The sequence below is a fragment of the Palaemon carinicauda genome, chromosome 3 (genome assembly GCF_036898095.1).
Source record: "Palaemon carinicauda isolate YSFRI2023 chromosome 3, ASM3689809v2, whole genome shotgun sequence".
NCBI classification, from domain to species: Eukaryota; Metazoa; Arthropoda; class Malacostraca; order Decapoda; family Palaemonidae; genus Palaemon; species Palaemon carinicauda.
In genome coordinates this window covers 117,244,968-117,257,712 of record NC_090727.1, presented here as the reverse complement: position 1 = coordinate 117,257,712, position 12,745 = coordinate 117,244,968, and the positions used below count along the sequence as shown (strand labels likewise).

The 12,745-nt window shown below is 46.0% G+C and overlaps 1 protein-coding gene across 1 annotated transcript in view; it reads left to right on the top strand.

Annotated features, from left to right (window-relative positions):
- LOC137638421 (branched-chain alpha-ketoacid dehydrogenase kinase-like) overlaps positions 1–12,745 on the top strand; it is a 323,487-nt gene that overhangs the window by 99,528 nt on the left and 211,214 nt on the right. Inside the window, exon 2 of the mRNA XM_068370483.1 lies at positions 4,414–4,482. Within this exon, the coding sequence (XP_068226584.1) occupies positions 4,414–4,482 (69 nt within the window). The remainder of the gene's footprint in view (positions 1–4,413; positions 4,483–12,745) is intronic.

Sequence of the window (12,745 nt, the reverse complement as noted above, 5' to 3'; positions counted from 1 at the left end):
TCAGGTGGATGGAGACCAGTCCTAGATGTCAGCTCTCTGAACGCCTTCGTGGAGAAAACAAAGTTCTCCATGGAGACGACTCAGTCAGTGCTGGCTGCAGTTTGTCCAGGCGACTGGATGGTATCTCTCGACCTGCAGGACGCTTATTTTCACGTCCCCATTCATCCGTCTTCGAGGAGATATCTGAGATTTGTGTTCCAGGGCAAGTGCTTCCAATTCAGGGCACTTTGCTTCGGTCTCAGCACATCTCCCCAAGTTTTCCCCAGACTTATGGCGAATGTGGCAGGCTGGTTACACCAGGAGGGGATAAGGGTATCCTTCTATCTAGACGACTGGCTGATCCGATCACAGTCGAAAGAAAAATGTCTGGAGGACCTAATGAAGACGTATACGATGACTCAGGACCTGGGACTCATCGTCAACTGGGGGAAGTCTCAGACCGAGCCGAATCAGACTATTCTCTATTTGGGGATAGTTCTGAATTCAGTTCTTTTACAGGCTTCTCCCTCCCAGGAGAGGCAGACCAGGTGCCTAGACAAAGTCAAAGACTTTCTAAGGAAGCAGGAATGCTCAGCGAAGGAGTGGATGAGTCTGCTGGGAACTCTATCCTCCCTGGAGCAGTTTGTCCCGTTGGGGAGACTGCACCTAAGGCCTCTGCAACACTTCTTCGCAAAGGTTTGGAACAGAAAGATCCAGGAGGACACTTTTTCTTTTCCCATTCCGACAAAGATCAATGATCTTTTGATGTGGTGGCTTGACCCAGCTCTGTTGGGAAAAGGGATCTCCTTGTTCAAGAAGAACCCCGACCTAGTGTTATTCTCAGACGCGTCCGAGTCAGGCTGGGGAGCAACACTAGGGAACAAAGAGGTCTCAGGTATTTGGGAAGGGAGTCAGATCAGTTGGCATATCAACAGGAAGGAATTGATGGCCATTTTGTTAGGACTAAAGGCCTTCAAAACCTCGGTGTCAGGAAAGACTGGGGAGATCAATTCCGACAACACCACAGCTCTCGCGTACATAAGGAAGCAAGGGAGAACTCACTCTCTCTCTCTGTTCTCAACTATGAGAGAGCTTCTCCTTTGGGCGAACGAGAACGAGACTCAGCTGTTGACAAGGTTTGTTCAAGGGCAGAGAAACATCAGGGCAGACATGCTCAGCAGGAGGGGACAAGTCCTTCCCACAGAGTGGACTCTCAACCCGCATGTCTGTCGGAGCCTCTGGAAGTTGTGGGGCAGACCTGTAATAGACCTTTTCGCCTCCAGTCTAAACAAGAGGATCCCCAACTACTGCTCCCTAGTCCCGGACGAGGAAGCTGTTGCAGTGGATGCCTTCTTGATGGATTGGACGGGGCTGGATATGTATGCCTTTCCCCCGTTCAAGATCATCAATCTGGTTGTCAGGAAATTCGCTCTCCTCTATTCGGGACGAATGATCCTAGTGGCTCCATTCTGGCCTGCGAGGGAATGGTTCACCGAAGTGGTAGGGTTGCTGATGGACGTTCCAAGAAGACTCCCGGCAAGTCCAGATCTTCTCAGACAACCCCACTTCGAGAGATTTCATCAAAACCCCCTCGGTCTCAATCTGACTGCCTTCAGACTGTTGAGAAGCTCGTTAGATCTCGAGGCTTTTCGGCACAAGCGGCGAAAGCTATTGCCAGAGCAAGGAGGATCTCTTCACAAAGAGTCTACCAGTCAAAGCTTGGTGCAGGAGACACAAGGTTTCCTCGTCCTCTACCTCTCTAAGCCAGATTGCAGACTTTCTTTTGTACCTCAGGCAGGATGCTAAGCTGGCTGTATCTACCATTAAAGGATAAAGGAGCATGCTCTCAACCGTCTTTAGGCATAGAGGCTTAGAGTTATCTCAGAATAAGGACTTGCAGGACCTCATTAGGTCTTTTGAGACAACGAAGCAGGTGCAGTTAAGACCCCCTTCTTGGAACCTGGATATGGTGTTTAAGTTTTTGTGCTCCAAGAAGTTTGAGCCTATCTCGCAAGCCTCTCTGCGAGATGTGACTAAGAAAACCCTCTTCCTTTTGACTCTGGCGACTGCCAGGAGGATCAGCGAGGTCCAGGCAATCGAGAAGCATGTAGGCTTCACTCAAGATGGAGCGGTTTGTGCCTTGAGGTTCGACTTTCTCGCCAAGAATGAGAACCCTTCGAAACCCTGGCCCAGGACTTTTGAAGTCCCTAACCTCACGAATCTAGTGGGTCAGGAACAGGAAAGCCTCCTCTGCCCGGTTAGGGCTCTCAAGGCTTATTTGGCCCACACTAAGAACGTGAGGGGTGCTTTCAACTCCTTATGGTGTTCGGTGAAGGATCCTCAAAAACCCCTGTCAAAGAATGCTTTGTCCTTTTTCCTGAGGGAAACTATTAGGGAAGCCCACCTCTTTTGTGAGGAAGAAAACTTCGCCCTGTTAAAAGTACGGGCTCATGAAGTAAGAGCCATTGCTGCCTCACTGGCATACCGGAAAAATATGTCAGGCAGATCATGGATGCAACGTTCTGGAGGAGCAACTCTGTCTTCGCTTCTCATTACCTCAGAGAGGTAAGAGTGGACTATGACAAGTGTTATACCTTGGGCCCATACGTAGCTGCGGCCTCTGTATTAGGCAAAGGAGTTACTACCCCCACTCAACCTTAGTTTATGTACTTGTATATGGGTTTGTGTTTTTTATGGTTGTCTGAGGTCCTCGTCTTGTGGTACGGTTCCCTCAGTCCGGATAGATAGCTTATATCTATTTTCTGCAAGATTAGATGGTTAGTTTTGGTAAGGTTGCAATTCTTTTTTATTCTATGGGGCGAAGGTAGTTCCTCAAGTCTAGTCAAGTTGTTGGTCCTACCCCTTTGACAGACTCGATTGAGTTGTTTGCAGCGTAGCAGGTCTACTCCTGGCTGAACACTCCTAAGGGAAAGCGACTCTAGAGGCAGTTACCTTTAAAGTCATCTACCTTAGCAGGTAAGGAATCAAGGTGTTTGTTCTCCTACAACTCTTTTGTTGTTTCCCCAACTATGTTTTTCTGTCTGTTTCCCTCCTCCAAATGTGTGAATCAGCTATATATATATAACTGCCAGGTAAGTACTATTCATAAAAATGGAGTTTTTATGATAAAACAAAGTTTTATGAATACTTACCTGGCAGTTATATATATATTTTAAAGCTCACCCACCTCCCCTCAGGAGACAGGTCGGGCAAAGATAATCTGAGGAACAGAAAACGGGAATGATTCCTAGTACCACCCTGTAAGGGTTGTTAACCATCTAACCACACTTGTTGCCGCGATTTTCGATTAAATTCTGCCGGAGTCGGAGACTCGGCTATATATATATAACTGCCGGGTAAGTATTCATAAAATTTTGTTTTATCATAAAAACTCCATATTTATCCTGCTAATGGATTTTGAAATGCATAGAAAAGTTGGGGATAATGGAGAAGTTTTAGACTGGATAGGTAATAGGAAATTAGTTGACCTAGAGTATGCTGATGACACTGTCCTTATTTGCAGAACACCAAAGTATTTACAATGCTTGCTTACTAGAATCTGTAAGTGGTTGGAGTCAAGATAAATAGATGAAAGAAAGAGATGATGAGAATGGAATATGCAATGGAAGATGAAATACATTATCATTGGAAGGAAAGAGTATTAAAGAGGTATAGTAATGCAAGTATATGGGAACTAATCGTATGATCTCTAATACAGGGTCTTTAGAATTGAAGCTTAATGAAAGATTGAAAAAATCATATCAGATAATGACTAGGTAAGTAAAATTTGGAAATCAAATCACCTGAAATTACATATGAAAATAAGGCTATACTGTATATCAGTTTTGTGAGATCTGTGTTACAGTATAGATATTATGAGTTATGGTATGACAATGTCATAATATCCAACAGATTTTGTGGAATTGAAAACAAAGCCCTCAGAAGAATATTGAGAGTTGAATAGCAGGAAAGAATTAGAAATGAAACTATGAGAGATTACTCATGTGCCATATGTGGATGAGATCATGGTGAGAGGTAGATGGAAATTGTTTTGGCATGCTCTTTGCATTCCCCAAGAGAGATTGGTTCACCACACTTTTAATTGGGTTCCACAAGGCACTAGAAAAGTTGGAAGACTCGGGCATACATGCCTGAGGACTATGAATCGTGAAGTAGATGAATGGAGAAATATTGATTTAAAAGCTCAAGATAGAGATGACTGGCAAAATTTAATTGAGGCCCTTTGCGTCAATAGGCATAGGAGATGATTGGGATAATGGTTGCTTAAAGTGAAATATTTGTGGTTTGTGTGAGCATAATGTATGAGTCAAGGGAGGGCATTTGTGTAATATTCTGCTTTGTTTTTATTTCTGATTTGTTTTCATTACGGTACATTGTCACAGTACTTTTAATTTGATTTTTATTCTTTTGCAGAAGTCGGTGAGATTGATGCCTGCAGCTATTCTGTACCATGGGAAGAGTGACGATGAATCAACAAAACTGGTGAGTCATAAGTATCAATAATTACAATAGTTCTTTATTAGTAAAGAGTAAATTTTTTTAAATATTAAACTTAGCCGGTGAATATATAATAGCTGACGTCTCGGACGGCTCGACAGAAACACAAAAACTCGCGAGCGATCGCCATGAAGGTTGCGGGTGTGCCCACCAGCGCCAACTATCGGCCAGATACCGCATATACATGTAAACAGCTCCAGTTCTTCTCTGTCGGTCTTGTCGACAAGTTGATTCCATTACTCGCTGTTGACCTGGAGTTTTTCGTCATTCTTGGTGAAGTACTTCTTTTTGGTTTTGAGCTTTCGCAGTGCAGGTGTTTTTATCTTCAATTAAAACTCTTGAACCCTTTTTTGGATAGATTTTATTGTTGATGACTTTGGATTGTTTTTGGATTTTCTTTGACTTTTCAAAATGGCTGACCCTTCTCCGATTCCTAAATTTCGTAAATGTAATGCTAGGGATTGTAACAAACGTCTTCCAAAGGCCTCTCTCGACCCACATACCGTGTGTTCTAATTGCCAGGGTAAAACCTGTCAATTAGGAGATCGGTGTGATGAGTGCGTGGTACTTTCGGAATTCGACTGGCTAGAGTTTGATAAGTATTCTCGTAAGCTTGAGAGAGATAGGGTGAGGAGAAGTTCCTCTAGATCATTAGATTTTTCCTTCTCCCATGCCCCTGAACCTAATCCTTCCCCTGTAGTAGTTGTGCCTGAACCTTCTACTAGCACTCATGAACCATCCATGCGGGATATGTTGCTTGCCATTCAAGCATTGGGCGAGAGAGTTGAGTCTTTGGCTACGGACCGTAATCAACTCATGGCAGATGTGAAAGTGTTAAAGTGTCAGAGTGCCACATTAGAAAATCGTGGGGATAAAGTGATTAGTGCGCAAAGTGTTTTTAGTGTTGCGACCGAGGGTTCGTCTGTTCGTGCTTGTCGTTCGCCTAGTCCGAGACCTCTTGCAAGCTCCCAGGCACCAGGGAGAAGTAATGTCGTAGGACTTATGGGGACGAGAGGCTATAACCAACGAACAGACGTTCCCTCTATGGGTACGGGCGTGTCTCGTCAAGACCGCCCCTACCATAAGACGAGCGAGGCGGTTTTCTCCTCGTCTTCCGAAGGCTTCTCGCGAAAGAAACCGTGGAGCAAGGTTTCTAGACCCTTAAAGCGGAAGTCAGTCCCTTCAGGACAGGTCCAGCGTCCTGGCTGTAGCCATTGGGACAGCTCTGACCCTGTGCAGTCATCGGAAGACTGCTCGCCGCCTAAACAAAAGCGTAACACGGGCTCCGAGAGTCTTAGTTTAGGCAATGTTTTGCCGTCACAGACGTTACCATCGTCTCGACCCGTACCGACTCCCGTTGATCCTAAATGGGTTGTCCTGCAGGATATGCAGAATAAGCTTGCCTCCCTTATGGAGGAGTATTCCGTTGAGCAGGTTCACGATGATCCTCGCCGTTACGCTGATCGAGATCCTGGCCGTCAGCCGCCCAAACGAGCCTTTGCTCGTCCTGTTGACGTTGACGTTACAAAGTCACGTCAGTCACGTGACTTGGAGCCTCACTCGATGCAGTCCCGTGTTGACTTTCAGCCGCTTGTTGACGTTCAGCCGCTGCCGCATGCTCGTGTTGACGTTCAGGACGTTCACCAACCAGCTAAGTTGACTTGTTTTGACGTTGAGCGTCAAGCACCGCAGTCAAGAGTTGTTTTAACTGCTCAATCTAGGCAGTCAAGGCAGTCTCGACTTGACGTCGAGCGTCCTCTCGCTCCTGTTGTTGTTACTGGTCAGTCCTTTAAGCAGTTACATGACGTAGCGTCCTTGACTGCTACTGATGCTCCTTTGCGTGTGGACTCTGCTTGTCAAGCATTGCCACCAAGGCAGGTCTCTCCCTTGCTTGAGACTCATCAGTTGTCGGACGAGGTTCCTTCAGATGAGGATGTTGCTGATCCTCCACCTACTGATAATCCTTTGGATGTTTTATCAGACGTAGAAGAGCCTAAGGCTGCGCAACCTTCGATGGATTTTAAGAAAATCATGATGATTTTCAAGGATCTTTTCCCAGATCATTTTGTTACTGCTGCTCCTCGTTTGCCTCCGTCTGAGTTTGCGCTAGGCTTAGCTGCTGCCAAGCCTGCCTTTTCTAAGCTAGTGCTCTCTCGCTCTTCTAAGAGGGCTTTACGTCTTCTAGGCGACTGGTTGGTTACCAGGAGGAGTTTGGGGAAGACGGCCTTTGCCTTCCCACCTTTTAAGATAGCTTCTAGATCGAGCGTCTGGTATGACACGGGAGAAGTTCTCGGCTTGGGAGTCCCTGCCTCTGCCCAGGGTGACTTCTCAAGCCTCGTAGACTCTCCCCGTCGCCTGGTCATGAGACGCTCTAAGATTTGTTGGTCCTCCTCAGACCTTGACCATCTCCTTAAAGGGGTATACAGGGCCTTCGAAGTTTTCAACTTTTTAGATTGGTCTCTAGGAGCATTAAGTAGGAAGATCTCGTCTGCTGACCAGGATGTGTCCTTACTTATTATGTCTTGTATGGACAAAGCCATCCGCGATGGCTCCAATGAGCTCGCCTCCACCTTTACGTCTGGAGTCTTGAAGAAGAGAGAAACCCTTTGCTCTTTCCTTTCAGCAGGAGTTACTCCCTGTCAAAGATCGGAACTTCTCTTTGCTCCCTTATCGGCTGCCTTGTTTCCTCCACAGCTGATTAAGGACATTGCTGCTTCGCTTGTACTGAAGGACACACATGACCTGATGGCTTCTTCTGCTCGCAAGGGAGCTCCTTCTTCATCCTTTGTTGTGAAACCCAGAATCGAGACTCCTGCGTCTAGGTTTATCCCGCCCTTTCGTGGCAGAGCTCCCAGCAGGGGAGGCTCTCGTGCCGACGGAAAGAGAGGTAAGAGGAGAGGAGCCAAGTCCTCCCGTGGCAGAGTCTGACTGTCCACGTCCTCAGTCAGCGGTAGGGGCCAGACTGAACAACTTATGGCAGGCCTGGGAGAAGAGGGGTGCAGACCAAGAGTCTGTGTTGTTGCTCAAGGAGGGGTACAAAATACCTTTTGTACGCAGACCTCCTCTAGTAACAGTTCCTCTAGACCTCTCTCCCAGGTATCGAGAGGAGTCAAAGAGACAAGCTCTACATCACGAAGTGTCTCTGTTGCTAGAGAAGGGAGCGGTGGTGAAAGTCTCGGACCTTCAATCACCGGGATTTTACAACCGTCTCTTCCTAGTCCCAAAGCATACGGGAGGTTGGAGGCCAGTGCTGGACGTCAGTGCTCTCAACGTTTTTGTTACGAAAACAAAATTTACGATGGAGACCACGAAGTCCGTCCTAGCAGCGGTCAGAGAGGGAGACTGGATGGTCTCTCTCGACCTGCAAGATGCGTATTTCCACATTCCTATACATCCGGATTCCCAACCGTTTCTGAGGTTTGTTTACAGGAATGTGGTGTACCAGTTTCGAGCACTGTGCTTCGGCCTCAGCCCTGCTCCTCTCGTGTTTACGAGGCTCATGAGGAATGTGGCAAAAGGCCTTCATTTATCGGGAATTCGAGCCTCCCTGTACTTGGACGACTGGCTTCTCAGAGCATCGTCCAGTCATCGCTGTCTGCAGGACCTACACTGGACGTTGGGTCTGGCAAAGGAGTTGGGACTTTTGGTCAACTTAGAAAAGTCTCAACTGATTCCATCCCAGACGATTCTCTATTTGGGGATGGAGATTCGCAGTCTAGTTTTTCGGGCTTTTCCGTCTGCCACCCGAATAGAACAAGCCCTGCTCAAAGTCCGACTCATGCTGAAAAGAGAACGTTGTTCAGTAAGAAGTTGGATGAGTCTCGTAGGGACTCTGTCATCCCTGGAGCAGTTTGTCTCGCTAGGGAGACTTCACCTTCGCCCTCTCCAGTTCCATCTAGACTCTCACTGGAACAAGAGCAAGACTTTAGAAGCTGTATGAATCCCGATCTCCGAGCCAGTCAAAGCATGCCTGAACTGGTGGGACAGCAACATAAGTCTGAGAGAGGGTCGGTCCCGGGCAGTCAAGAACCCAAACCACGTGTTGTTGTCAGACGCGTCGGATTTGGGTTGGGGTGCGACTCTGGACGGTCGGGAATGTTCGGGTCTGTGGACGTCGGTTCAGAAGAGCATGCACATCAACGGCAAGGAGCTATTAGCAGTCCACTTGGCCTTGATGAGTTTCGAGAGCATTCTTCGAAACAAAGTGGTAGAGGTCAATTCAGACAACACCACAGCTTTGGCGTACATCTCCAAGCAAGGAGGCACTCACTCCCACACACTGTACGTGATCGCAAGGGACCTCCTCATATGGTAAAAAATCGAGGCATCTCCCTGTTGACAAGATTCATCCAGGGGGACTTGAACGTCTTGGCAGACTGTCTCAGTCGGAGAGGTCAGGTGATCCCCACGGAATGGACCCTCCACAAGGACGTGTGCAAGAGTCTTTGGGCGACTTGGGGTCAACCCTCCATAGACCTCTTTGCCACCTCGTTGACCAAAAGGCTCCCGATCTATTGCTCGCCAGTCCCAGATCCAGAGGCGACCCACATAGACGCGTTTCTACTGGACTGGTCTCACCTGGACTTGTACGCATTCCCACCGTTCAAGATAGTCAACAAGGTACTGCAGAAGTTCGCCTCTCACGAAGGGACAAGGTTGACATTGGTTGCTCCCCTCTGGCCCGCGAGAGAGTGGTTCACAGAGGTACTTTAATGGCTGGTAGACGTTCCAAGGAGTCTTCCTCTAAGGATAGATCTCTTACGGCAGCCCCACGTAAGGGATCTTCATCAAAGCCTCCCCGCGCTTCGTCTGACTGCCTTCAGACTATCGAAAGACTCTCAAGAGCTCGAGGCTTTTCGAAGGAGGCAGCCAGAGCGATTGCGAGAGCTAGGAGAGCTTCTACCATTAAAGTATACCAGTCGAAGTGGGAAGTCTTTCGAGACTGGTGCAAGTCAGCATCTATTTCCTCTTCCAGTACCTCTGTAGCCCAAATCGCAGATTTTCTCTTACATCTGAGAAATGTTCGCTCCCTCTCAGCACCCACTATTAAGGGCTACAGGAGCATGTTGGCGTCTGTCTTTAGACATAGAGGCTTAGATCTTTCCAATAATAAAGATCTCCAATATCTCCTTAAGTCTTTCGAGACCTCTAAGGAGCGTCGTATGGCAACTCCTGGATGGAACTTAGACGTGGTCCTAAGGTTCCTAATGTCCGACAGGTTTGAGCCATTACATTCAGCCTCCCTGAAGGATCTCACCCTCAAGACACTTTTCTTAGTGTGCTTGGCTTCGGCTAAAAGGGTCAGTGAGATCCATGCCTTCAGTAGGAACATCGGCTTTTCCACGAATAAAGCCACATGTTCACTTCAGCTTGGTTTCTTGGCCAAAAATAAACTGCCTTCTCGTCCTTGGCCTAAGTCATTTGATATACCTTGCCTGTCAGAGATCGTAGGCAACGAACTTGAAAGAATACTGTGTCCAGTTAGAGCTCTCAAGTTCTATTTAGCTCGTACCAAATCCTTACGAGGTGGATCTGAGGCCTTGTGGTGCTCAGTTAAGAAGCCATCATTATTTATGTCAAAGAATGCTTTGTCATATTTTATTAGATTTTTAATCCGAGAGTCTCATTCTCACTTGAGTGAAAAAGACCGTTGCTTGCTTAAGGTTAAGACGCACGAAGTAAGAGCTATAGCAACTTCCGTGGCCTTTAAGCAAAATAGATCTCTGCGAAGTATTATGGACGCGACCTTTTGGAGAAGCAAGTCGGTATTCGCGTCATTTTACTTAAAAGATGTCCAGACTCTTTATGGGGACTGCTACACACTGGGTCCATTCGTTGCAGCGAGTGCAGTAGTGGGTGAGGGTTCTACCACTACATTCCCTTAATTCCAATATCCTTTTAATCTGTCTCTTGAAATGTTTTTAATCTTGTTTTGGGTTGTACGGAAGGCTAAGAAGCCTTTCGCATCCTGGTTGATTTGGCGGGTGGTCAAATGTCATTTCTTGAGAGCGCCCAGATTGAGGGTTTTGATGAGGTCCTGTTGTATGGGTTGCCGCCCTGGATACTTCAGCTCCTGGGAGTCTTTCAGCATCCTAAGAGGATGGCTGGGCTTCGTGAGGAAAGCAGACTAACAAGGCAGAGTAATCGTCAGAGTCAGCTTCCTTACCAGGTACCTATATTTATTTGGGTTTTGTTATGATATAACTGTCAAAAACTCTAAGCATATACGCCGTAAACTGTATTAATACTGGTCTCTACCCACCACCATGGGTGTGAATCAGCTATTATATATTCACCGGCTAAGTTTAATATTTAAAAATGATATTTTGATTATAAAATAAATTTTTTAGTATACTTACCCGGTGAATATATAAATTAAAGGCCCCCCCCTTCCTCCCCGATAGAGACCCAGCGGGATGAGAAGAACTGGAGCTGTTTACATGTATATGCGGTATCTGGCCGATAGTTGGCGCTGGTGGGCACACCCGCAACCTTCATGGCGATCGCTCGCGAGTTTTTGTGTTTCTGTCGAGCCGTCCGAGACGTCGGCTATTATATATTCACCGGGTAAGTATATTCAAAAATATATTTTATAATCAAAATATCATTTTTCCTTAAACTTATATTCAGAATGCTTGTTTTTAAGTTTTTCTTCTTGAAATTGGTTATTACCTGCTTGTTGTGGGATTTCTTCTTATATGATTACATGGGCTGAGCAGTTATAGAAACATTACTCAAGGTATATTTTCACTTTTATTTCAAACTCTTCCCATCTTTCTTATACTGTACTGTACTAGTTTATTTAATGTAAATTTAAGAAAATCTATTTGTTCCAACTCAAATACAATCCATTTTCCTGTAATGGGAGTTTGATTCCAGCAAAGCTGGAATGGCCTTTAGAAATTTTACAAGATATTTGTAACTACCGGCAGGTGGAGGTGAAGTCCTGCCCACCTGTCAGTCATCTAGACAGTCACGTTTGATTTTAGCTGTAAGCTGTACATGCATTCTTGCTGCCTCTCAAATTTGGCTTTACTAACTTTTATGTTTTCTCATAATAGATAAATGGATAAGTGTGCAGACAGGCTGTTGTATTTGGGTAAACTGGGATCGATTAAAGGAAAAGTATAAATATATAAAGTTGTATCCCAAATAAGCAGCAAATGTGTAATCGATTTAAATAAACTTATCCTTGTGTCTTTTATGGCGTATATGTGTTAACCAAGCAAACCTGCCATTGAAATTATCCTTGTACCTTTAGTGGCATACATGATTGTTATCAGTAACTCCCTCCTTATGCATTGAAGACAATGACAACAGCTTAAGAACCTAAGGAAGTTGGTCAAACTTGGGCCATGCTGGGACTGCATCGATGGGAGAAAGTTTTTTTTCCACCTCTATGACTTCTAAGGCTGCCCCTGCAGTATCTTTTCAACTTCTGCTTCTCCCATGGATGCATTGAAAGGTGTGCCACATACAGTACTAATATTCTTTCTTCTGTTGCTTTTGAAGTCTTCTGTGGCCTCTTCCTCCTTGAAAATGTTATCATTGGGTTCCAAGACCTTGACCCTGTATAAGGATGTGTGCTGCTCTTCTAGTTCTTCCTCCCCCTCTGCTTCTTCTATGTTAGATGCTCGAGAGAGGCGGAGGCTGGTTCCGAGTGCAATGATCTCGGTGAGTCTACCTTGGCTCCTGTGAAAGTCGATTTAATAGTCATTGATCAGTGTTTGGGCACCCCTCAATAATCAGAGACCTCACCAAGGGTGCCATGTTTGGAATTTGCTTTTGTGGCATTTGACAGAGGGAATCTCAAATCTCCTGGCCTGAAAATTCACTGTGGAGGTTCTATGTGCCAAAGGCTGCGAGCTTTCAGTCTTTTTGTTGATCCTGCAGTTTCTACGTTGATGGCGGTTTAGCCCTGAAGAGACAGCTGCTGCAGAAAACTTCAATGGCTAGTGTCCATGGTGCATTCTGTATCGACTAGCTGTCTGATTCAGTTGCCTACTTCGCTAGTACTCAAGACATTGAGAAAGTACAGCAAGTTGGCTTTGGTATCAAGGCTCTGACCTTAGTGTCACAAAAGTCTGCGAATCAATGTACAGTAATACCCTGACATACGAGCGCTCCAATATTCGAACATTCAGAGATATGAGCCAGCCCTTGAGCAAAGTTTTGTATTGGGATACAAGGCCACTTACAGATGCTAACGCCAGGTGACCTTGCGCTTGGGAGCGCTCTAATTCCGCAT